This window comes from Meles meles, chromosome 8 (genome assembly GCF_922984935.1).
Source record: "Meles meles chromosome 8, mMelMel3.1 paternal haplotype, whole genome shotgun sequence".
NCBI lineage: Eukaryota > Metazoa > Chordata > Mammalia > Carnivora > Mustelidae > Meles > Meles meles.
Window position 1 is genome coordinate 111,597,584 of NC_060073.1, and position 25,160 is coordinate 111,622,743.

The 25,160-nt window shown below is 49.0% G+C and overlaps 1 protein-coding gene across 2 annotated transcripts; it reads right to left on the reverse strand.

Moving 5' to 3' along the window:
• Window positions 1–362: 362 nt before the first annotated feature.
• LAYN (layilin) lies at window positions 363–21,619 on the reverse strand. 2 transcript variants are annotated; one of them, XM_046014116.1, is made up of 8 exons: window positions 21,425–21,619; window positions 20,766–20,789; window positions 18,165–18,462; window positions 12,551–12,708; window positions 9,193–9,225; window positions 8,520–8,594; window positions 6,286–6,382; window positions 363–4,032 (listed from the first exon to the last, which is right to left on the reverse strand). In XM_046014116.1, exons 1-8 carry the CDS (start codon window positions 21,507–21,509, stop codon window positions 3,669–3,671), a joined length of 1,134 nt encoding a protein of 377 aa, XP_045870072.1. In that variant the 5' UTR covers window positions 21,510–21,619; the 3' UTR covers window positions 363–3,668. The 2 variants fall into 2 exon arrangements, with proteins under 2 accessions (XP_045870072.1, XP_045870073.1); XM_046014117.1 differs by lacking the exon at window positions 20,766–20,789.
• Between the last annotated feature and the right edge of the window lie 3,541 nt (window positions 21,620–25,160).

Consider the following 25,160-nt stretch of genomic DNA (forward strand, 5'->3'; position numbering starts at 1 on the left):
CTCATTGGGGATGGTTTGAAGAGTAATCCCACTCTGGAGCTCCTCAGAGAATCAGTTAAGGCTTCGGTTGATATGGTGTCACTGCCCAAACATCTGCCTCATCTGCTCTGGCTTTCCCTTCTCTTCCCCAAGCGTTGATCACTCCGACAGGCTTTCCCATATGTATTCCATACTCTTCATCAGTCCTGACCATGCCCAGAATTCCTTTCCAAAGATCCCCGCTTACAACCTTCTATAAGTTTCCTTTTTACATCCTAGTTGTCCTAAGTGTTCCCTCTTTGAAATTACCAGTCTTGCTTTCCCTGCAAACAGTTGTTTCCCTTATTATTTCCAGTAGTCTTAATTACATTATCATTCACATTTGTTTATTGCTTCATAAGGCATCAAAGTACTTTTTCTCTTGAAGCAAAAACGAACAAACTAAACAGAAACAAACTCAAATACAAGGAACTGGTGGGAAGACAAATACCATACACTTTGTCTTTTCGGACAGATTTTGCAATAGAGAAAACACAAACCTGCCTGACTTGCAGTAAACACAGGTAGAACAGAAACTATGTCTACTGTTGATAGCTCTGGAGATAGCTCTGTTTTAATGAAACCAACACGCCGAAATTAGCTTTAATATCAAGCATTTTCCTAGGGCACATAAGCTTGAGAAATGTTTCGTTTAGTTTCCATTTTTCCGAGTTTTAGAATGCCCAATTACAAACAAGTGTTAGCCTTTAAGCCAACTAAATGGAGCTCTTTTACTAATGAGTTTTAGCAAGACTGTCCAGAGACAGAGGAAAAGCTCTCACATCCACAACGTCCACGGACACGCACACAAATACACAAAGAAGAGGCAAACAAAATCTTCAAGGCCCAATCTCCAAGAATCATCTTTGTACAAAACAAATCCATTGCAAGAGGGTTTGATTTATGGATCCTTTAATTGGTCATTTTTCTTAGGAGTCTAATAAATATTGTGGCCAAGCACTGTTGCAAAAAAAAAAAAAAAAAAAAAAAATTACCCGGTTTAAGAGGATACAACCCCAAGGGCTGCATATGGGGATCAAATGGTCATTTTGCATATCCCAGTCAGAACACGGCTACTCTTATTCAAAGATGCCAAAAGCTGCAGCAACGAACAAACCGAAGGAAGCCCCAGGGTACCCCTGTGAGCATCGCTGCCAGCCCGCAAGTCAGAGCTTCACCGAATGAACCAAACGGAAGGAACAGGGTCACGTGCCACCGCACATGAAGTACCCACCCACACACGTCCATCCAAACCAAGCCCCAGACTAGCCGCCTGCCGCAGGACTTACATTTCGTGCCGAAAGGTTCCCAGTTGGGGGGTGGCCTCTGCGATGCCCGAGGACCAAGAGCCTTGGCAGCCGCTTGCACAGTCACTGGACTTCCCTTCCCGGCTGGGGCCCGAGGAACCATGAGCCGGGAGCTCCACGCTGCTTCGCCAACTTTGTACCCAAACCCACGTTTGTCTGCCCGAGGCACAGCTAAGATATCACTGAGACATCGAGCCGGCAACAAGGAAACGGCTTATCTGAGAAGCGACCAGAGGAGGAGCCCAACCGACCCGCCTCAGCTCTACCTTCCCCAAAGGAGGGTCAGAGCCAGGAAATTTAAAGGCAAATAAAAGGGGCCTGGGTAAAAAGTTGCAGCTGGGCTTGTTAGCCCCCTTAACCCTTTGGTTACCAGCTTCAGTGACATAAAGGATGTTGTTAATGCAACTTACCAGCTTCTGTTTTTTACCACGCTTCCCTCTTCCTAGGCGAAAGGAAAGTCTTTTTTTTTTTTTTTAGATTTCATTTATTTATTTGACAGAGAGAGACCACAAGTAGTCAGAGAGGCAGGCAGAGAGAGAGGGGGAAGCAGGATCCCCCGCCAAGCAGAGACCCTGATATGGGACTCAATCCCAGGACCCTGAGATCATGACCTGTGCTGAAGGCAGCAGCTTAACCCACTGAGCCACCCAGGCGCCCCGAAAGGAAAGCCTTTTAAACTAAGGTTAACTTCCTGACCTCCCCGCCCCAGGCAGAGTGTGAACAACGGGTCCTACAAGCGTTTAGGCTGACATATCCAGGCTAATCGACATTGATCTGAAAATGAATTGTTCATGCATTCCACAAACATTGTCTACTCTGTGCCAGATGCGGTCTTGGGGGTAGGTGGCACGATGCTGATGGGACAGACAGGATCCCTATCCTGGTGGAGGTGCAGCCTCATAGGGGCCTGAGGAGGGTGGCACAGGGTGGGGGATAAACGGACAGATTATAGAGTCGGGATATCTGAAGCCACATGGGAACTTTGATGTTTTGGAGCAACAAGTCAGTCCTTCAGACCATGGGGCCACTCTTTTTGCTTCAAGCGTTGTAAGTTGGGGCACCTGGTGGCTCAGTTGGCTAAGGGTCTGCCTTCAGCTCAGGTCATGATCTCAGGGTTCTGAGATCAAGTCCCACATCAGGCTCCCCACTCATCGGAGAGCCTGCTTCTCCCTTTCCTTCTGCTGCTCCCTCTGCTTGTGCGCTCTCTCTACCTCTTTGTCAAACAAATAAATACAATCTTTTAAAAATGTTGTAAGTCTACAAAATACACTTCCTGGAAGCAGGCATAAATGACGTGTTTGTCGTCCACCCTGCTCTCCGCCCCATTGTGGCGGGTGATTGGGCCGTGGTCCTGCTGGACCCAGACCAGCTCAATCTCTCTCGCTCCGGGCTCCACACATGAGGCACAGGACAAACTGTGAGAAAGTAAGATAGAGATGAAAGCCTAAAATAACAAGACAGAAGCCCTCAGACCTTCAGTGTGTAAACAGCTGGTGTTGGGCCAAGAAACTCTGCTGCGGACCTGAGTCCCAGAGTACTCAAGCCGGTCCCCACGACAAACAGGAGGAGCGGGGACCGTCACCGGCAACGCTGAGGGGGTGCTTCGGTCGAACGAACGCACCAGCGCAGCAACGAGCCCTGCCGGGGCTGGACACGCAGCGGCGCCTGGAAGCTGAGACTGGGGATTTCAGTCCCGGTTTGTCAAATATTTCCAAGTTGGCTATTTCCAAGTTTGGATGTGAGGAGAAAGAAAAAGAGGTCCCCTGAGGCCACAGGCAGAGGAAGGGCTGTAGACACAGACAGACTAACATTCTGCTTCCTGCTTTTGATTTGATTGGATTCTTTAAAAAAAACGGAGCTTAGAACTATCGACGCACAGGCCAGCCCGATGCCAGAGGACGTGGGCTTTGCAAAGAGTCGGTAATTTCTTTTTTTTTTTTAAGAGTCGGTAATTTCTGTCTCGTTGTGATTACCCGTGCTGCTCTATAGAGTAAGAAACAGAGAACCCAGAGGTGGGACGCCTGAGTCCCGCAGCCACAACCTTCTCCCTGCCAAGGAAAGCGCGGTCCCTTGAAAGTCAGAAGTAACCCATCAACTGGTATTTTCTACTACGTGCCTGACCACGGGCAAGGCTTTCTCATAAGGTTGATCTGGGGGAGAAGCGGGGATAGGGGATACAGCCAGACTTGGGGATCCGACGGGGGCTAATGGAGATCACATGCTCATCCCCACGACCTGATCAGAGATTTTCATAGACTTTTTGAGTCTTTCCCTCATAGAAAACAAGAGAAGTTTCTCCCCTTTTCTTCCCATTCCCGTTCGTTCCAGTGTTTCTCATGTGTCCTAATAACCATATATTTCATTTTCCACCCATCCAGACTCCTTGCTCCTCCCCGTTCGGTCCGGGGAGAACTCGTAAATGTCATTGGTCACAAAGCCGCTCTGCAAGCTCGCCAGAGTCACGAATCCACTTTCGGAGGGGTCCACGGCGATGTTGTCATAGTCACAAGACATGGCATCGGGAGTGACTTCGCCCGAACACACTCGAAATGAAATGTTCTTCAGGTCTGGCCGGGTCTCAGCTAAATCGGCTTCACTTTGTTTTCGTATGACGTTGTAAACCTCGAGGTCTGGGCTGTTCCCGTGGTGAGGGGAGGGCCAGATGGCATGCTGCTCCTTCGTGCCGGGGCCTGGCTGCTCCCGTTTCCTAGGAGGGAAGAAAACCGGGTTGAGTAGTTTAGACGAGGGGATTGAGAAAATCCCCGTGTCTCCTGCTCAGGACGAGGAAGTCATCGGCGGAGTCATGACTCTGCCCTTCTCACCTGAAGGAACTTATGGGTCAGGGCTCTGGGGTGGGGTGGGAGGGTGCCAAAACAGGAAAGAGATTGCCTATCTACCATTCGCTTCTGCCACACCATGGAACAGAGGGGGTTGCCCTGGGATCCCCAGAGCTCCTGTAGCATCCATGGATTAAACTGGATGGGAAACAATATCACATTTTTAAAAACTCATCTCCAAGTCAAAGTTAGTCTGCCTTCAATTCTAAATGTAGGTAATAAATTGGAGTAGAATTAGCAATATCTTTGACTTGATCGCCAACAGAATCACGGATATTTTCACATCGCATCACAGTTATCATAGATCCACTCATCTCTACTGCAACATTATGCTAACTATACCCACCACTAAATAAAGAAACATTAGTAAAGAAACACGTGTATTACCAAATCACATTTGTTTTTTGGAACTATTTTGCTAAATTGTTTTATCAGTACAATTGCTTCCCTTGCAATCCAGAATTATTTCATTTTATGTATTTAGAGATACTGTTCTGGGGAGGGGTCCATAGGATTTACCCAACTGCTACAAAGGTCTGTGATGCAAAGAGGTTAAAAACCCTGAAAAAATCCCTGAGACAGACTCCAGCTTCAGAGTCACAATTCCCAAATCCTGGTGACGTGCTAAATAGACTAAGAAAGGGAATAACAAAAAACAAAAAAAACTGAAAACAACTGCAGAGTAAGTAGCTGGGAAATATATTCCTATTTTTTAAACTGAATTCTATTTTTATTTTATTTTCTTAAAGATTTTATTTATTTATTTGACAGAGAAAAATCACAAGAGAGGCAGGCAGAGAGAGAGGAAGGGAAGCAGGCTCTCCGCTGAGCAGAGAGCCCGATGCGGGACTTGATCCCAGGATCCTGAGATCATGACCTGAGCTGAAGGCAGCGGCTTAACCCACTGAGCCACCCAGGCGCCCCTGAATTCTATTTTTAGATCAACATGAATTAACTGATAAAAAGCATCACAGTAAGAACTAACATTTTTGAGTGCTTCCTATACGCCCATTCTGCATGAATTAACTGTTTTAATTCTTTTGATAATCCTATAAGGAAGATAAAATTAAATAAAGCATTTTCTGCTATTGACCCTTGAACAGTGAGGAGATTACAGGTAACAACCCTCTCCCCCCGCACCCCGTGCAGTTGAAAATCTGTAACTTTGACCCCAAACGGAACCATTAACAGCCTACTGCTGACGAGAAGCCTAACACGTATTTCATATATTATATGTATTATACGCTGTATCCTTATAATAAAGTAAGTGAGGGAAAAGAAAACATTAAGAAAGTCATAAAGGAGAAAAAGGACATTTACAGATTTATACTGTATTTATTAAAAAATACCCAAAGCACGTATAAGTGGACCCACACCGTTCAGGATCACCTGTGCACTGGAATCTTACTAACTCATCATAAAATGGTCATCAAAGGGAATCGAATCTTCAGCTGGAACTCAGTTTTCCTGTTGTAAAATGGGCAGACCAGCTTCTTTCCCTGTATGGCACATACATGCTTCCATGTCTGTATGACGCTGAGGAGTAAAAAGGCAACTGAGAAGAGCGGTGGGAACCTCAAAAATGGTGCCATACGATCCATAAACAGAAATGCTCTAGGCCACTTAGTGTGGCTCTTTTGCAGCAATCTGTATTTGTACCTTCAATGAAAAGCAAAGTCAACTAAAAGGCATTAGCTATTTCGTTTTGAACAAAGGGATTCAGTTTGAGATCTTTGCCCTAAGGCTCTGGGACAGTCATTTTTCAATGGCTCACTATTCCTTCACCCAGCTGACAAACATCTTTGGAGTGAGAGCCTACAGTCAGGAAAGCACTTGCTGACTGATGTGTGGCTACAAAGGAGGCAAATAACCGTTTCACCGCTCAAGTCATTTGAAAGCTTCCACACACAAACTAAAGGCTGTAAGATCACTCTCCTAATCACAACTAAGCACAAATACCTAGTACTTCCGAATGCCAGGAGGCCACCAGAGAATTTACTCTCCCATCTGCAATGGTAATTCTCTTGGAGCTGCTGTGGCCTTTCATGAAGCAAAAAGACCAATGTCCAAATCTCCAAGAGTCCAGAAGACACACAAGTTGACACAATGAAGGTTTTACTTGCCTCCTTCTAGAGATCCAAACCCAAAAGACGACCGTGATGACCACGAGGAGAAAGACGGTGCTGGGGATTAGAATGTAAGCAAGATTCAAGGCGGCTTCTGAAAAGAAAACCATATTAATATCAGTATTAGTGATGTCTTTACGAATATCAAAACAGACTTAAAAAAGCATAGTCAACACAGAGTATTGCAAAGAGCGTGTTCCTGGAAGGAGATATGTGTACAGTCAGCCAGTCAGTGAGTGAGCATTTTCTACCTGTCCTATGACCCTAAGTAATAGAGAAAAGAAGTTTACATGTCAGAGTTTCTTGCAAAATATCAGAAGGGCACTGATTTAATCATATATATATATATATTTTTTTTTTTTTTCCCCCAGAAGAAAGAGACTCTCTCGTTTCTTGTCCTTGTTCTCCCTTAAAAAAGCAGTGGCTGCTTGGGCAGTGTTGATGTCTTTGGCTCTAAGGACAGAAATGGTAGTTCCCAAGGTGGGGCGGGGAAGAGGGAGGGAGGGAGAGAGAAGCCATTCCCAGGAAAGAGAAGGTCACATGAAGCACATGAATCAGACTGTAACCTTCCCAACAAATCTGACTAAGGCTAATTGGATCCAGTTGGGGCCAAGAGCCGTGACTGTGGAGGGCATTCAGAGGCCTGCTATCCTGACCTTTCCTGTCCTTCAGGACTTAGAACCAAAGAATTTTCTGTCATGGTTGCCTTTAGGAAGAACCAAGGGCTGGTGAATGACCCCATTCTTACTCCCCTGGTCCAAGGTTCCCAACCTTTTAGAAGTTGTTGTTGTTTTCCTGTGAGGCTGCAATCCTAACAACGACCCCCACACAATAAGGGCCCCAAACAGAACCCACTTTAAATGCCGCCATGATAACAATGAACAATGAAAACACCACCCATCTCTGCACGGCACTTTTGTACTTTTTTCAAAGCATTTTCAACACATTTTATCTGTTGTATAATAAAAAAAAATATTTGACTGGCCTCTGTCCTTGGTTCCTGGAAAAGAAGCTCTAAATCTTTGGAATTTCTAAGGTAATAGGAGTAACTGTTATTCGTGAGCCCCATCAGACCACATCTGAGTCTCTGCTGAGGAGATGTCCCAGGAGGAGGGCGGGGGGGCACTAGGGATTAAGTTCAATTACATGGCCAATGACCATATCAATGATGCCTGTGTAAGAACACCTCAAGGAAGTCTTCGCACACCAAGCTCAATGGGACTTTCTGGGTGGTGGACACAGTCATGTGCCAGGAGGGTGATGCTGCTGCTTGAGTCCATAGGGAGAGGACGCAGAAACTCCCCATATGGGACCTTCCCGGACATTACCCGATCTGTTTCATCAGGCGGCTGCTCCTGATTTAGCTCCTTTACAATGAAATGCAGTCCAAAATAGAGCGTTTTCCTGAATTCTGTGAGTTGGTCTAGTGAGTTATCAAAATTGGGGGGTTGTGGGCACGGTCTGGACTTGCAGCCAGCTGATCAGAAGTGGGAATGGCCTGGGGACCCCTGAATTTGTGACTGATGTCTGTAGGGAGGACAGTCTCATCTGGACGGAGCTCTTCCCCTGTGGGGTCTGCCCTAAGTTGGGGTAGCTGGTGTCAGAAACGCAGCTTTACAATATCCTATTTCATTTCAGGGCCACGGTGATGCTCTCAGACAGGCGAGGAACGCCCCATTACTTCTGTTATGCAAGAGAGGACACTATAGCACGGAGAAATGACGTGTTTTTTTAATGTTGTCCAGGGACACAATCCCAGATCTCCCTCTTAATGCTCCAGGTGGGAGGCTTGAGGCTGAAATTCCATTATCACCCATTTTCTTTGATCCTTTAGGATGTGAGTTGTAAAATGTTTTTGCCCACCTTTTTTTTTTTTTTTCCACGTGCGTATCAAGCTGGGACGTCCTGTGTCCCGCATCCCACCTGGGGTTTTCTGTGCCTGTTTCTCTATAGCCGCTCTCCCAGGACCCTGCCCCCACCCAGGACTGCTGAGTGCCCTATCCCCACTCCCCATCCTCACACAGGCATTTCACCTCCTGGCTGGTCTACTCTCCCCAGGCTTCCCAGATGGTCCCCAACTCTGCATGCACTTTCTGCCAAGCCTCAGATGCCCCGTTTAGTTCATTTTTAAAATAACTGCGGGAAAGAACAAAGTAGAGAACGTAACCCTCTGTAATTTGTGATCAAGAGGGTCCCACCATCTACTTTCCCCGGGAGGGTTCTGTCCATACCTTCATTTCCTTTAAATGTCTCTCTGGCATCTCCTTTCCCCGTATCTTCCGGAAGCATGGGTGTTGCTGTTTCATCTGGAAACAGACACATGGACTTGAGAACCCGGTAGAAGACCTCATGATCCAGATGGCCTCTGAGGTCCCACCAGGTTGTAGGGGGGACGCCAGAAAGCAGCAGCAATTTGACCAAGGCCATTTATAAAGATAGAAAAGTAAAGGGTTGAATTTGTTGGCCTCCAGGTTTAACCGTCTTCATCTTCCTGGTGAGATTCTCACTGCCAAGAATCCTGTCCTGAAACAGACAGCAGGCGCCTGGCATCAAGGCACACAGAACGCACAGATGCCAAAGGGCAGGGCCAATGACTCACTTCTAGGCCCATAAATTATCCACGTGGCTCACTTCTTTTCCCATTAGATCGAGTTATGCCTTTCATACTGTCAATAATGACAAGTCTCATCCCAAACTGAATTTGTGGTTGTTGCTTTTCAGCTTTGGGAGAAATGGGCAACTCCGGAGAGAGAGATTAACGAAGTACTTGGCGGGGCCGGGTGTGGCATACACCCCTCCAAATGGTCTGACTTCCCACCAGCCCTCTTCCTGCTGGAAAATCTGAAGAACATACAGTTCTAAACCCATAAAAGGGGCCCGAGAAACAGCCCAAATTAGCCTTACCTCCAGGCTTTGTAGAAGGAGCTGTTGGTTTCTCTGTGGTAGAAAGAAACAAACATGAAAATAGTAACTAAATTTCCATGCCATCTGGATGAAATTGGCCCAACGATGGCCTCCCCTTATTTACTCACTCAATCATTTGATAAACTTTATTTATAGTGTTGCTAGATGCCAAGATCTGGGTTAGTAAGTCAAAAGAATCCTATCTGCAGTAAGACTAGCCTTCCCCCAGCTTCATTTGGGTATTTTTTTTTTAAAAGTATTTTAAAATTTTAAATACGGGAATTTCAAAATATACACAAAAATAGAAAGAGTGGTATGAACCCCCGTGTGCCCTCCCTCAGCTTCAACCCTTCTCAACATAGGGCTAATCTAGGTCCAAAGCAACCCCTAGCCCTTCCCAGCTACACTCAGACCTGGATTATTTTAAAGCAATCAAAGTCATGTTAACAATTCCCACTGGGGATGTTTCAGAGAGTAACAAACACTGATTTCCTGGAAGTGGACATGGTTGTGGTGGGAGGTGGGGAGATAGACCACTACCAGCCCACGGTGGACCTGAGATCTAGAACCCGAGTCATTTCAAATGTCTCGAAGAGCCTGAGGACCATTGGGCTGCACGGAGAATCTACATTGAATGTTTTCCCCTTGGGCTGGGAGTGCGTCCCTCTAAGGCACTGGTAGCAAATCTCTCGTGCTCATCGGATGCTCTGGGCTTCATAGGGATGGGGTCCTTAAAGGGCATGGTTTTGGAATTCCCAGTCCTTAGGCCAGGATGCTAAGGCTATTCTGAAGCTTCTGAAGGAAATTTGCAATCCTTTCCCCATAAGAGTGTGCGTGCATGCGTGCGTGTGTGTGTGCGTGCATGCCCAAAGGTGATGCAAATCTATTTATTTATTTTTAAAAGCCCCACCTATATAGTGCCTTCTGTATGACAGAAACATCCTCACGTTCTAAGTGTTTTCTAAAAACGAACACGATTTGCCCTAACAGCCTGATGAGCCAGTGGCAATCACTCTGATGGTTTTGTACGCCATGTATCCAACGTACCAGGAGATTAAATACTTGTCCAAATCTCACAGCTAGTGAGTAGCTGAGCTGGAATTGGAACCCAATCAATGCAAGTGAAAACTAACATTGCAAGGAGACAGATTGTGCTAGGTTGTGGCGATATAATAACAAATGAGTACAGCCCTGGGCCCCTTTGGCTCTTAGGCTCTGCAGGATGGCCAGAACATACGGAAATACAGGCTAAGAATCCCAAAGAGTAATTTTGCCATAGGACATTATAACATGTAGTATATTCGACAACATGACATGACCTGTGCATTTTCTTGCCCCTCCATGGTTCACTCCACCGTGAATACTGCACTGAACACGGCACATTAATGCGGCCTCACCATCAGCCCCTGCGATGCCCTGCATTGTGCTGCCTCAGCGGATTTGTCTCCGATTTTCACTGAAGACACCTACGCCCCTAGCAGATCCCAGAAGCAAGCAGGGGTTCAGATCTGGCCAGCATGGGCCTACTCCACGCAGTCACATTGCCAAGTCCAATTTTAGATGTTATTCAACTAGCCCCTGGCCCAGATCGACCTGCCCTCTATTATGCCATATATATATATATATATATTAAAAATATTTATATATATAATAAATGCTATTATGTATGCTATCACAGATAATAGCGCATCTGGCATTACAGATAGCATGCCACCTTGTTGGAACGCCATTGGATGTCCCTCTCCTCGCCCAGCAAGCGCAGGCATGAACTGGCCAAACGTGTATGTCTCTAGACCTCAGGCCAACCACGTAGTGAAAGACAAACTTATAAATGGGGAGTTGAGGTATTGTGTGCGTTCAGTGCTAAAATCCTCCTAGAAGGAAAACCTAACTTGTTTTTGAGGGGCCCCTGGGAGGTTTCCCAAAGGAAATTTTCTTAACTTCTTATTTTCGAAAAATTTCAGATTTAGGAAAATTTCCTAAAATAGTACAAAGAGTGCCCATATATTTCACCCAAATGTTACGGTTTTATCATATTTCATTTATTTATTCTCTCTGTATCTCTCTATATTTATGTCAATGTATCTATATTTTTATTTATATCTATGTATACACCCACATATGTATGAAAAATACATACAGACGCGTGTTACTTTTTTTCTGAGAAAAATTTTCAGACATGGTTACTTTTTACTTCTAATTACTTCAATATGTTTTTCAAAAGATGTGGAGGGCAGGTTCTTATGCAACCACAGTGGAGTGATCAGGACCAAGAAATCAACATTGATAGTCTGTTACCTAATCTACAGACCTTATTCAAACTCTGCCAATTGCCCCAACACTGCCTTTTGTCGGAAAACATCATCATTGTCCAGGTTCCAATCCACAATCCCTGCTGCACTTAGCTGCGTTACGAGAGGAGATGATGTTCAGAGCAAACCCCAAAGGTAAGAATGAGTTGTCCGGGAAAGAGTAGGACAGTTCCAAGCACAGGGAACCGCAGTTGGGCAACGCACAGAGCGCACAAGGGAAGGAGGAAGGGAGGGGCACCTTGTAGCAGCAAAAATCATAGCAAAAACAGTTAAATTCAAACAGTTTTAGGACTACTTAGTCTTTAACTAGATATAACTAACAAGTCATTTTATTCTGGCCAGGAAACGGTGCAGGTCTGGGACCCAGCAGCTGGCTTGGGGATTGGAGAAACTTCAGGGACAGATCAAAACTCGCTTCAAGGTTAGATCTAATTCAGTTATGAGGAGGCGTTTGGGCAACCTCAGCGGAGTGAGGCTGCGGGCTCGGAGCCAATTCAGAACACTGAACAGATCTAGAAACAAATGCCAGCTGAACCTGTGCAGCATGGCTAGAGGGTGGTTCAAGCCTGTTCCTTAAGGTGACTGTTATCTGTCCACTACCAGTGAAACTGAGGGACTCCATCATTTCCTTGAAGCCTCAGAAAATCATGTCACGTGGCTGCTAGAAAACCCAAGAACAATGGCCAGCTTCCTTTCACATTCCTTCTTTTCCCCAAGTTCCTACAGCCAACCTCACATGTGGTAAAAATAAGAACCTGTGATCGTCCACATAGAGGGCTTTCTGTTTCCTGCGCTTCTCATAATTCTCACTTTGTCATACATAAATTAGGCCCTTTCTTTTCTTTATCCCTTCTCTAGGCATCAGAACCCCCTCTCCCTTGCTAGGAGTACGCCTCAGTAAGGAATTATGATCGCATTCCCCAGCCGTGCACTTGCAACAAGTTTTCTCAGAGACCACGTAACAAATTCTGGGAATGAGTAGCTGCGCATGAATTAAGAGAGGAAGCTGAGAATTCAGCCATACAACTTGGGGAGTGATTCGTTACCATCGGAATATTTGCAAACAAAATTATTCTTCATGTTGCACCGGTCGTCATTCCACTGGAACATATAGGGGCCCCCGACGCCAGCAGGTGCCGACGGCTGATGGTACATGACCACGCAGACCTCGCTGCCGCACGAAGGTTCGTCCACGTACCAGTTCCTGGAGGAAAGAGGTCAACAATGGAGACCGTTGGAGGAGGAAACCCCAAGACTTCAAAACCTCTGTTTTCCTATCAAGTTCCGCTGAGCCCCAAACTTAGGACTCTGCTTCAGAAGACAACACAGAGAGAGGCAGGAATTGAAGTCCTGCCAATAAGTAGAATCACGTGCTTTCTAACATGGACATCACAATCAATCATCTGACATTCACCACAACCTCTTTGTAGGGAGGAATATATTACCGTATGATATCTGCAGAGTAATTATGAGAAAAAGCAGCTAGCAGGGCCCGTCTGGGCGATCTTATTCCTTGCCTTTTCCTAACTGGCTTTTGTTTCCCTTTGTTGCAGAAATTAGATGCACGAAGAAGAGGCCTGGCTCATCTCAGCCAGAGCTTGCCCGGCTCACGACTCTTTGTGCTTTTCAAGCGTCATGACTGCCTTTCTAGCCCCAGGGAAATAAATGGAAAATGCCAGCAATCTGAGCAAGACTTTCCCAAATGCAGAGGCCGTGAACGCAGGTGGGGGGCGGGGGGACCGGCACAGAAGGCCCACATAGTCTTTGTCCGGTTTTAAGTTGTTTCCACTTCATCAGGCAGGTGGGTCCCTCCTTCTGCCTCTGCTACCAGATTCCCCGTCTTTGTCACCCTCGCTCCTGGATGGGGTGTGGCCCAATCTCACTATCCAGTGACGCTTGGAATAAATGGTGCCACCACCCAGTTGGCTAGAAGGATGCCAGGGCAAGGTCTTGGATCCCATAGAGAGCCCGATGCTGTGAACGCTCACTGCACGCACTGACTCGAGGCTGGGCGTCAGAGTCTGCATGGTTACCTGAGCCACTTCCTTCTGCTGGGCACAGGATGCAAGGTGACACTGAAATTTGAAGACTTGGAATGTCATCGGGGCTACCCATTCGAGTGGGAGCACATGGAGGCCAGGGAGTCAATGGAATTCTGGCCCAGGACCAGCTGATGGTGGGGTCCATCCAGCGGTCATGTCCCCAGTCCCCAAATACATGACTTGAACAGCCATATTTGGTGTTTGGTATAGTCCCACATTGGTTCCTTAGCCTAGGAGGTAAGAGCTGTAATAGTGGACGAGGTCAAGTGCAAGATTCTGAAACTGCACTCTCCCTCACCCTTTTCCAAAGTAATAAATAAAAACCAGTATCTTATCCAGGGGAAGATGACAGAAAGTAGTACCACCCTGGAACATCTGGAGCATGCAAGTGCGGGGGGGTCTCTAGGCAGTTCACTGGACTGGCTCCTGCAAACACCACCAGACCCTGAAGGATGATACCAGAGTAGTATAACGCAGCTAGGTAGAAGCCTTCATCACAGCTGCTGTGCCGTACGCGGTGTCTTTGCTCCAGCAGGTTAACATGCTCTTGGCTACTTAATATGCAGGTCCAGGGAACATAGTATTTTCCATCAGAAAGAGAATCAGAAATAGTTTGTGTTCATTTGGAATAGACAACGGTATACATTTTTTGCCTCGGGCCTATACTAATTTTCGAACCCTCTGTCATAGGGTGGTGTGAGACGACCTGGACTCCCTAGACATCTCGTGGAAAATCACAAGGGTCTACCATACTTCTGACATGCTGTTGAACCGGGTAAGCTTAAGAAGACACTCCTGTGTCCAGGGGGTTAGAGATAAACTCCGTGAAGATTCAAGAGCCTGTCACTTCATGAAAATGGCAGGTTTCTAGTGATCCAGGGAATGCTGGAAAATTCCTTTCACATTAAAGGACAAATGTTGCATCTTGAAACATCTCACGATAATGTGAAGGAGGAGGCTTAGCCCCTCGTAGGCCTCTCTGGGCTCTAGAGGCAGTATACTTCACACTTGGGGATACTGTTCCAGCCCCTATTTCAGCTGGCATGAAGGACAGCCAGCTTGAGTGAGGTCCACAGCTACAAAGGACTCTGAAGCAGGTTGTGGTGTAAGCAGATTTGCCAGTTGGGCCATATGATCTAAGAGATCATCTGTAGAGGTCTAGTAGAGATATCAGGGATGGGAAAAAACACCATAGAGAATTTGCAGCAAGCCCCAATGAGAAAATCACAATATAGACCCCTAGGATTCTATAGCAAGGTCATGTTATCTGTAGGTGAGAAATAATCACCTTTTGCAAAACAATCCTGGCTTGCTACTAGGTGAGGAGCATCAAAAAACCATGCAATCCAAGTTGCCCATCGTGAGTGAGGTGCTGTGAGACACACCTAGTCCCGGGCTGGGCAGGCCCAGGCGCGATCCATTCTAAGGTGGAAGGGGTCTACCCAGGACCAGAGAGCACCGTACGAGCAGGCAGAGCACGGCACGGCATCTCGCAGTGTCGCTCCAAGGCCTCTCCCTCGGTGTCCACCTATCCCTGCACAAGGGAGTCCCTTATGACGCCCGACAAAGGCTGCCCAAGTTCGCTTCATGGATAGGTCGGCCAAGTGTGGGGGTACAGCTCCACAGGACAACAGCTGCATGCTGACCCCATTTAGAGTTGGCCTTGAAAGATCAAAGGGTCAGGGGACCTCCTCTCCATGGATGCAGCTCAGATGGTGCGCCTAGTGAACCAGCTTGCCTGGAAAGAGAAGTTCCTGGAGAGGTTAGAGTCTATACGGACTCAGGGGTAAAGCAAGAGCTTGGCCAGCTGATCAGGAGTCTAAACGGAGAAAGAGGAGAAGATGGGGATGAGAAGTGGAGCTCTTGGACAGAGTGATGTGATGCAAACAGACATATGGGAATAGGCAGGAAGTGTGAGGCTCTATCACAAGTTAAATCCCACCAGAAAGCATCTAACATGGAAGAGGCACTAAACAGGCAAGGAGACAAGTGACTCGGCTCGTTGATGTCAGCTAGCCTGGGATGGGCCGCCCCAGGGCTCGCACAACAGATAAGGACTAGAGTAGCCACGGTGGCAAGGATGGAGGGTCTGCGTGGGCTCGACGGTGTGCATCTCCTCTCACCGAGGCTCATCAAGCTCCTGTCAAACATCTAACCTGCCAGCAGCAGAGACCAAAGCCACGTCCCTGAAGGAACACCAACCCTAGGACACCAACTTGGGCACTGGGGAGCAAGTTGACTACAATGGGCTCCTTCCATTCTGAAAGGGACAACGATTCCCTCTGACGGGAACAGACCTACAGTCTGGGTGTGGATTTGCCTTTCCTGTCTCGGGGTCTCAGTCAGGACCATTACCCATTATTTGATCTACAGGCACAGATTCCCAGATAACACCTCATCAGACCAAGGGACCTACTTTATAGCAAAGGAGGTGGGAGTCGGCCAGTCATCTGGCTGGGTTTCCTAGGCACGTCACAGCTTGCACCACCTGGAAGCTGCTAGCCTGGAAGCTGCTAGCCTGACAGAATGATGGGAGAATTTGTCGACAACACAGCTGAAGCCCCAGCTGAGAGGGAACACTTGCAAGGAGGAGGCCTTCTCCTTAAGGACTCAGTGCACACTTTGAATCAATGACCTTTATATCATCCTGTGTCCCCAAGAGTAAGAACACGTGGGTCTGGGAGCCAATGGGTGGAAACAGGAGTAGCTTTGCTCACCATCACTAGTAGCAACCCACTTGGGGAATTTGTGCTTCTTGGCTCTGCGATGCCGGGCCCTGTAAGTTTTAGATGTCCCGCTACACAGAGGCAAAAAAATTCCACCAGAAGATATAGGAAAAGACTTATTATACAATGAGTGATGGCTGCCACATGGGCACTCTGGGATCCTTGTGTCCAGAGACCAGAAGGCAAGAAGAGCAGGGATTATCTTTGGAGGAAGTAACCGGCCCTAATCACCGGAGGAAGAAGCTATGCAGTCACCCATTTGGGGCAGGAAGAAATACGTTTGGCATCGAGATGATCTACTACTACTACTAGGGTTCCTGTGGGTCTTCACGTACCCAATTTCAACGGTAAACAGGGAAGTGCTATCACTCTAGCCTGAGAAGTGCAAATTGACTGGGTCCTCACATACCTCACGGTGGAGGGTCTGGGTCCTGCCACAAGGTCAGACACTGAGGCTCCCTGAGCAGTGAGGGGAATCTAGACCAGATGGTAGAGGAGGAGGGTCAGTGAGTATCAGCTGGGGTCCAGGGGCCAGCTGGAGTGGTGGGCAGTGTAGTTCATCCTACTAACTTTCCTTTTTTTTTTTTTTTTTTTTGATTAGAGAGGGGATCCACAGACAGAGAGGGAGAAGGAGAATCCTAAATGGGTTCCGCGCCCAAATGGAGCCTGACACAGTGCTCGATCTCACAATCCAGTGCTCGATCTCACAATCCTGAGATCAAGACCTGAGCTGAAATCAAGAGTGGGACACTTAACCGGCTGAGCCACTTGGGTGCCCCACTCCCTTTCCTTTTTAAGGTTTTTTCCAGGAAGGGAAAAGCCCATGAGAGCCCTGGAGGGGTCACCCCCGGCACATAGAAGGAAGATGTGGGTCTGATTGGCATAACCAGTAGACACAGGTAAAAAACACATTTTAATCTGCATTCTTTTGGTTGATAATGAGTTTAAACTTTTTCCCCATGGCATCATTTACCAGTTAGATTTTCTATTTTTCAACTGCTCAGGTCTTTTGCCTTTTTATATTTTGGGGTTTATTGACTTACATAAACTTTTAGTGTCTTAATGACTTATAGCAACTCTATTATAAAAAGATAATTACTCCCTAATTCGTTACATTTTTCTGGTCTTATGTCTGCCTTTTAACTTTGCTATCTTTTTTTTTTTAAAGATTTTATTTATTTATTTATTTGACAGTCAGAGATCACAGTAGGCAGAGAGGCAGGCAGAGAGAGAGAGAGGAGGAAGCAGGCTCCCTGCTTGAGCAGAGAGCCCGATGCAGGGCTCGATCCCAGGACCCTGAGACCATGACCCGAGCCGAAGGCAGAGGATTTAACCCACTGAGCCACCCAGGTGCCCCAAACTTTGCTATCTTTTGATGTTTGTCCCTGTCGCTGGGTTTCTTTGGGAGGGACAATGGCAAGGTCACTGTGGAGCCAGGGTAAGGTGTGAAATGAATGAGTCCTGATGCCGTGGGCTTAGGAGGGTCCTCCAAAATGCAGGCTTCCTTAAGTCCCCCTTCGGCCCATCCAGGCCCACTCCCTGTGATCTGGAGCCCTTGATAGAGTCTTAGCTCCACAGACCCTCAATCTCTGATTCGAGTTCTAATTCAAAAGGCTGGTAGCCAGATGCCCTGACTTCAAGCATCACGTGCTGTTCAAACAACGCTCCTGGGCCACATCTACCTGGACAGAGCTCTTGGGACAGGAGTTAGACACAGAACCAGGCTGACTGACTGACGCCCTTCACCTCCCTGCTTTGGCCAGTGCTATCCTCTCTGGGCTCTGCCTGGCTGGGCCTATTCCTCTTCCTCCTGCACCGGAAACCGTGGATTCAGCCTACCTCCTTTTGGAGTTCATCAAGTGGGTGAGCGGCTGCGGGTTCTCCGCACTTACCTGAATGTTGCCGAGCTGCCGTCCACCCATGCATAAAGGTCCTGGCAGGCTGTGCTATTGCTTTGTTTCTCTTCACGCCTCCTGAGCCCAATCCAGAAATCCCCATCAGACGCCAGGAGGTTTTCTATGAACTTTTCTACCAGTCTCTGTTCGTCCTCAGACTCAATGCTGACTAGCTGGCCCCCATCCCTTCTGCAGGCTGCACTGGCTTCCTCAAAGTTCAGTCTTCGAGAAGCATCGTGGAAGTAAATGACTTTATAACAAGGCCTCTGTGTCCCTCCTCGGCAGACTGGTTGTCCTGGAGGAAAAAAAAAAAAAAAAAAAAGGCAACCTATTTCAGTACTCCCCAAAGTATCCCAGGACAGGGATGCTCGGCGGCATGGGCATGAAGCCAATGACTCATCTGTGGACTCTATAATGTCATTTAGCTTCTCAGAGCACATTAATACCCGCTCGGCATGGAGATGTGGTGATTAAACTCCCATGCCTGCACTGTGTAGGGACTCCATGTTTTGTTTGTTCCATTTTGGGTCTTGAAAAGCAAAGGTTTTTGACAATCCTTTAAAAGAGAGGTAGGTGAAGATTTATGGTTCCACTTAAAGCCACACACACAGAACTCTTTCATCTCATCGGGAAGTCTCAGGGGACAGCGTGGTTGAGAGGGAGGTTTCTCTGTTTGGTACTTCCTTCAGGTAGGAGATATGTTTTGAAGTTGCAGGTGGGCTTCTCTATCCTGGAACCCTTTGCCTGTAGAGTGGGACTGAGATTTTGCCCAGGCTGTGGTGTAAGCAGAAGCTAAGAGCATCAGGTCGATGGGGTTTTCTGCTGTGATGGATCTTGCCTAAAGACACAGCTAAGGTTTACTCAACTCTTACTATGGGGCATAAACTATGCTAATTGCATTTACATTTTTATCTATTCTTTCTCTCTCTGAATTCTCACAGTAATCCCCTGATGTAGCTCTTGTTTATGCCTCATTTTACAGAGGAGGAAACTAAGGCTCAGAGAAATTCAGTCATTTGGCTAAGGTCACACAGCTCTCGGTAGCATCGCCGGAGTCCGAACATGGTTCTGATTACAAAACCAAGCCCATAACCGTTGAACTATGCTGCCCAGTTCCCACTTCGTCTCAGTTTCAGCTGCACTGGGAGCCTGTGTAACGCGTCTTATGGAACTGGCACCCGAAGGGCTGAATGCCATCTTAGACAAATGGATGGGATTCTATTAAGAAGGGACAAACTGTTTACCAGTACTTAACCCCCCCCCCCACACACAGCTGGCATCTGTGGGAAGCCTTACTGAGACGAACTTCCTTCCATCAACATGCACTGCGTAGACGCTCTGTGCCTGGCACTGTGCTCGGTGCCGGGAATACAGAACAAATGCCAGTTCCTAGCCGGCAGAAACACGCAGCATATGCTTCTGGACCCAAATGCACAAGTGAAAACCAAATCTCAACAAGGGAAGTCCCTCGCACGGCGAGAGCCAGACTGTGGGCTGTGGCTGTGAACTGCCGCCACCAAGAAAGGATGAAGGATTTTGGTTTGGGAACCTCTTCCCAGCCCCCAAGGGATGTTCTCATTTTCCTTATTTGTTTTGCAGCCGTGCACGGAACCAGAGAGCATTCATTGTTCCCACCACTGACCAGAATCCGGGGCAAAAGCTACAGACCGTGGACTGCATTTTCAGGGCTAAACGGGACCAGAGCACATGCAGATAATGCGGGAGACTCCTGGGAAGTCTTGTTTCTACTGCTCCTTTTACTGCTTTTATAAGGAAAGTCTCAACAAGCAACAGGTTCCAAGAGTTTTGCATCTTCTCCCTTCCTCTGCTATTGTGCTATTGCTAGAACTCTAACAGGACTGGCCCATCGGCAAATCAGGAGGCCTCAAAAGCAGGACATTTTCATGATGACGTTGTTCCAGAGAGAATGGGGGCCACTGGCCAGAGAGGCTGTGGCTGGCGTGCTGCCTGGGGAGAAGACCGGGCCAGCCCAGCTCTTGTGATTCCTTCAAGGTGGCTCCAAATGAGGCAGCAGAAGGAAAATGAGCTCCAGGTACCTCCTGCCTGGCCATGGGCATAACGTGAGATGGAGTTAAATTTACTGGCAGTCCTCCTTTTTCTACCATTTGCTTATCAAGGGAAAACATCACACCTTAAACCGGTTTCCTGTATGGTCCAGCCTGGCCACACATCACAAGTCTGCGGGTGAGTGCCAGAGAGAGCCAGAGCTGGGAGGATGCCTGAGGCGCATCTGGTTCCCCTGCTTTCAGGAAGTGTCTTTCTCTTCTCGTTTGCAGGAAGGGGAAGGGCGGGGGCTTCTGTTCACCACGACCTGGACAAAGCCCATGCAGCCCTGACCCAGGCAGCTTAATTCAGATGCACACCCCCTTCCCCGCCTCCTCGCAGCCTACCCCCATCCCGAGACACACTTCAGATCCTTTCCATCAGCTCTGCAAGCCGGATAACGGAGTGGAGGTTGTCATTCTCCGCCACCCCACGGCCAGTCTGTCCGCGCCCGAAGACCTGAGAAAGAGGCATGGACATCCTCCCCTTGACATGCAGAACAAACAGAAGAGGCAAGAAGCCAGAGCACTGTACCTCCTCTGAGGTCCAAGTCCGAGGCTGCAGTGACACGACAGGAGGAAGGAAGCAGAGAGTCATTCCCCTGAGTCAGGCGGGGCTTGTCCCGCGCTAACTAGGCTTCTTTCTCCGTCTCCAAGCGCTTTGGTAACAGAGCTGGATCCCGCCATCCTCCCCCCAGAAGAGACCAGGAGTAACAGGCTGGGTTCCCACCGCGTAGGGGATCCAGAATCCCCACTGTAGACGGCGTCTCCGGGAACGGGAGAGCCCCCCACCCCGCCCCCACCCCAACCCCCCCGGCTGGAGGAGAGCTGGTGAGCCGGCCCCTGCGCGGGGGGCGCGGGGCGGGCCGAGGGGGCGCTTCCAGGGGCAGATTTGCCCACCGCCCCACCAAGCCTATGTGCCCCAACGCCCGGAACTCTGGGCGGGGAACGGACTTTGAGATTCCGGGAATCTCAAAGACCCGCGCGGCCGAGAGCCGCGGGGCGACGGCTCCCCTGCAAGCAGGGGGCGCAGGAGCGCTGGGTCCGCCAGCAGAGGCCGGGACGCCCCTCGCCTCTGCAGTGGGCCAAAGAGTCGCGGAGGCCTTGAGGACGGCCCGCAGCAGCTGGGGTGCAGTTGGGTGCACGTGCGGACCCCGACCGGGAACCCGTCCCTGCCCCAGCGCGCTCACTCACCGCTGAGCAGGCGGCCGGTGGCGCCCCGGGGCCCCGCCAGCAGCGCGGCCAACAGCATGGCCTGCAGCGCGGCTCCCGGCTGCATGGTCCGGCTCGGGTGCGACCTCGCACCCCGCGGCGCCACGGCGGTGGAGCGGACGGACCCGGAGCAGCGTGCACAGCAAGTGCAAAGGCGGCGGCAGCATCTCCCGAGGACCGTCGGACCCGGCACTGGGAGGAGGCGGGGAGGGCGCTGAGCCAGCGCGCGGTCCTCCGCCCTCTGGGACGTCACGGAGGGGAGGGCAGCCCCGCCGCGGGCCCGCCCCTGAGGGCCTCCTCCGGCGGGCTCGACGCCAGAGACCTGGCCCTCGCGAGGGGAGCGAGCAGAGGAGGGAAGCCAGCTCCCCGCCCGCCGCCCTCGCGTCCCCCCCCCTCCCCACCTCCGAGCTTCCCACCGAGACCCTGCGTTTGCCCAGGGCGCGGGCCCGAGTGATATCCCAGTCTGGCTTCTCTGGAATCTGATGCAGAGAGCGCTGTGGCTCAAAACAGGGCCACATCCCCACCCCATGCCTCACAGACATGGCCAAGTTCACCCAGAACCCCAGGCTCTGCAGTGGGGGCCAGTAGGAGAGTCGAGGCGCTGAGACCTCCCTGGGGCTCGATAGGCTGCAGTCTGGGTGCTCAGGGCCTCCCCTGAGAAAGGAGGGGCGGATACAGAGAAGAGATGCTCAAGTGGGCAGTGTGCCCTGGCCGGCAAGCTATGGGACAGTGTGGACAGTGTCCAGCCCAGGTGGCTGAGTTGGAGTTCTGGCTGAGAAGAGAGTAGGTCCACCCGAAGCCAAAGGGTGTCTTTGAACTCAGCAAGAAAATAATCCTCCCCCTTTGCAGGACACCTGTTGGGAGGTGACGGTCATTGTTCAGGCTTGGGCTGGTGGTAGAAAGAAGGGTCTCCCTAGGAAAGAACGCTCCCTCTCTGCGGAAAAGCCTTCCTCACCAGCTCAGCCCTCAGTGTGGGCTCCCTGGTTGAAACCACCACAATAGTCCTGTTTCCATCTGCTTCTTACAGTGAGCCCAAGGTTTTCAAATATCCGCAAATAATAAAGTGAGCCTCTTGTCCAAAAGCCGAAGTACCAAGTGGCAGAAGGTGGGTCTGATTTCCTTGCCCACCTCCCCCCACCCCAATACCCTGTTGCTATGAATCCCCACAGAAGCCCTGTCTGACTTCCTGGGTTTGGGGCTTAGCTTGAGCCACTGCAATTCTCAAGAGGGGGAGGACTGAGTGAATGTAGCTTGGGGCGGGGAAATCTGTTTCCGCACCCGCAGATGATAGAGGGAAGAATGGCTACCACAGAACGAAGCAGCCTCAGCCGGGTGAGGACCTTTATGACAAGCTGCTTTACAGCCCATCTTTATGTCTGAATTAGAATATCTCACCTCCAACATGCGTTCCTTCTAGAAACTCCTGGTTCTCAAGACAAAGCGAAACTGCCACGTGGAGGGAAGCACTGGAGTTGCCATGTGATATTCTGCTTTTCTTCGCTTAAAGTCTATGTAGAATTCCGGCAGTTCCTTCATCTAAGTTTCAGTTAACTCTTGGTATTACCTTAAGAGTTTTGTGAAGGTTGGGGCGCCTGGGTGGCTCAGTGGGTTAAAGCCTCTGCCTTCGGCTCAGGTCATGATCCCAGGGTCCTGGGATCGAGCCCTTGCATCCGGCTCTCTGCTTGGCGGGGAGCCTGCTTCCCCCTCTCTTTCTCTGCCTGCCTCTCTGCCTGCTTGTGATCTGACAAGTGAAAAAATCTTAAAAAAAAAAAAAAAGGTTTTGTGAAGGTCTGATGGGGGCAGACAGACATGTAAGGGTGCAGAGAGCTGGCTAGTAAATGTCAGTTGAAAAGGATGTGTTTCCAATATTACGCCTATCACAACTTAGGGAAGCTGTCACCTTGGCCCAAAGAATCAAATCATGTCCTGATTTCTCCCTTTCATACTCCAGTTGTTGGTCCACATTCATTGCCTTTGTTAAAGCATGTGGCCAACCTCATGTGCTAATTATAATAGCAGCTCCAATCCTGCACAGGTCCTGGGTCCACACCCTGTACCATGTGACTTTGCAATTCTTTTTTTTTTTTTAAAGATTTTATTTATTTATTTGACAGTCAGAGATCACAGTAGGCAGAGAGGCAGGCGCAGAGAGAGAGGAGGAGGAAGCAGGCTCCCCGCTTGAGTAGAGAGCCCGATGTGGGGCTCGATCCTAGGACTCTGGGATCATGACCTGAGCCGAAGGCAGAGGCTTTAACCCACTGAGCCACCCAGGCGCCCCTGCAATTCTTCTTACTAAAGGAGCTAAGTGTATATCCCCACCCCTTTTCTCTGTATTTGATTATTTCACTTGTTTGGCCAACGGGGTAAGTCAGAGTTATCTGAGCCTACAGTGGAAAAGGCCTCACATGTCCTCATCTGTTCTTTTGCTTCTCTGTCACTGTCTGAGAGGAACATAACTCATACCCCACCGGACCATGTACATCCCAAAGAGGAGGAGAGGAGGACACATGGAACAGAGCTGCCTCAATCACCAGACAGAGTGAGAAGCTCACTTGCCCAACGTGCCGAAGCTTAAAGCAGAGCTGCCTGGCCCAGCCTAGATCAGCCAACCCCCCAGCCACACCCCCAGGTGTGTGAGCAGTAAGAAATGCTTCAGATCACCTTGTTAGCTGTGGCAGCAGCGCAACCATTATACCTGGTAACGCAGGTGTCCAGGTGTGGACAGGTGTGCACTGGGGAAGGCTGGGTAGCTTACACAGTCCGGTTTCCCTGGTAAAATTATCTTGGTCCAGGGTCCCATCCTTAATTTGACAAGCTTAAACCCAATTAAGAGACTAATATATTTATACATTGAGAAATATTATTGTCAAGCAAACCCATGTTTGAATGAGTCTGTTGAGCGCATGCTCTGTTTCTGCGCAAGAGATTTCCCAGTGAGCGTGGAATCAGAACAAAGGGAGTTAGTTATCAGATTTGGAAGGTTAGGCTTTGACAGTCTGCTCTATCCATCTTTACAAGAGAGATTTATCTGTCTGGCAGATTACAATACCAGGGTGCCTTTCACTCTTCATAGTGCTGATGTGAGACTGCCAATTTATAATTTTCCAAATTTCCCTTTTCTAGGCCTGACGACTTCCCTCCATTCAAACATTTTTCTCCAAAGAGTGTTGTGGGCAAAACTACTAGTCGTCCACTGATAGCCGCCGTCCATTTCTTTTAGTGAGAGTCCTGAATGGTACCGAGGCAGACGCTCTTCCATTGAAAGACTATTGCCCCCTCCCTTGCAATCGGGTTTATCCCTGGGCTGTAGTTCTGACCGGTGGGTCACCCACGGCTCTGTGGGCGCTGTGGTGGGAGCTGCATCCGGTGGGGGTTAGTCCAGCGGCGGGGGGCCGAGAGCGCAGTGAACGGTCCTCAGGGGAGCTGGCGCATCAGGGGAGCCCTGGAGCAGAGCAGACAACCCTGAGTGAGACTGCCGGTTCCACAGCGCAGAGCGGACAAACACGGAACCTTCTCCCTTCCGATATATACCAAAGGGAATGACCTTTGAAAGTGAGGGAGGTCGGCAATGGGATCGTGCACATGTGTCTAAGATATAGGCACATTGAGCCAGCTACTTGCAGAACTAGAAGTAATTCATTTCTGACCTCAGACATGTTCCAGAAACTGAATAAGCCAAATTTTGGAAAACGGATTTTATATAGTTTTTTTAATTTTT

Excerpts from the sequence above, each read along its gene's own strand:
- LAYN (XM_046014116.1), bottom strand. The coding sequence starts at position 21,509 with ATGCAGCCGGGAGCCGCGCTGCAGGCCATGCTGTTGGCCGCGCTGCTG. Across the intron at positions 9,226-12,550 it reads TGTTTGCAAATATTCCGATG|AGAAACCAACAGCTCCTTCT; the intron begins GTAACGAATCAC and ends TTTCTACCACAG. Across the intron at positions 8,595-9,192 it reads TCCTTCTACAAAGCCTGGAG|ATGAAACAGCAACACCCATG; the intron begins GTAAGGCTAATT and ends GTCTGTTTCCAG.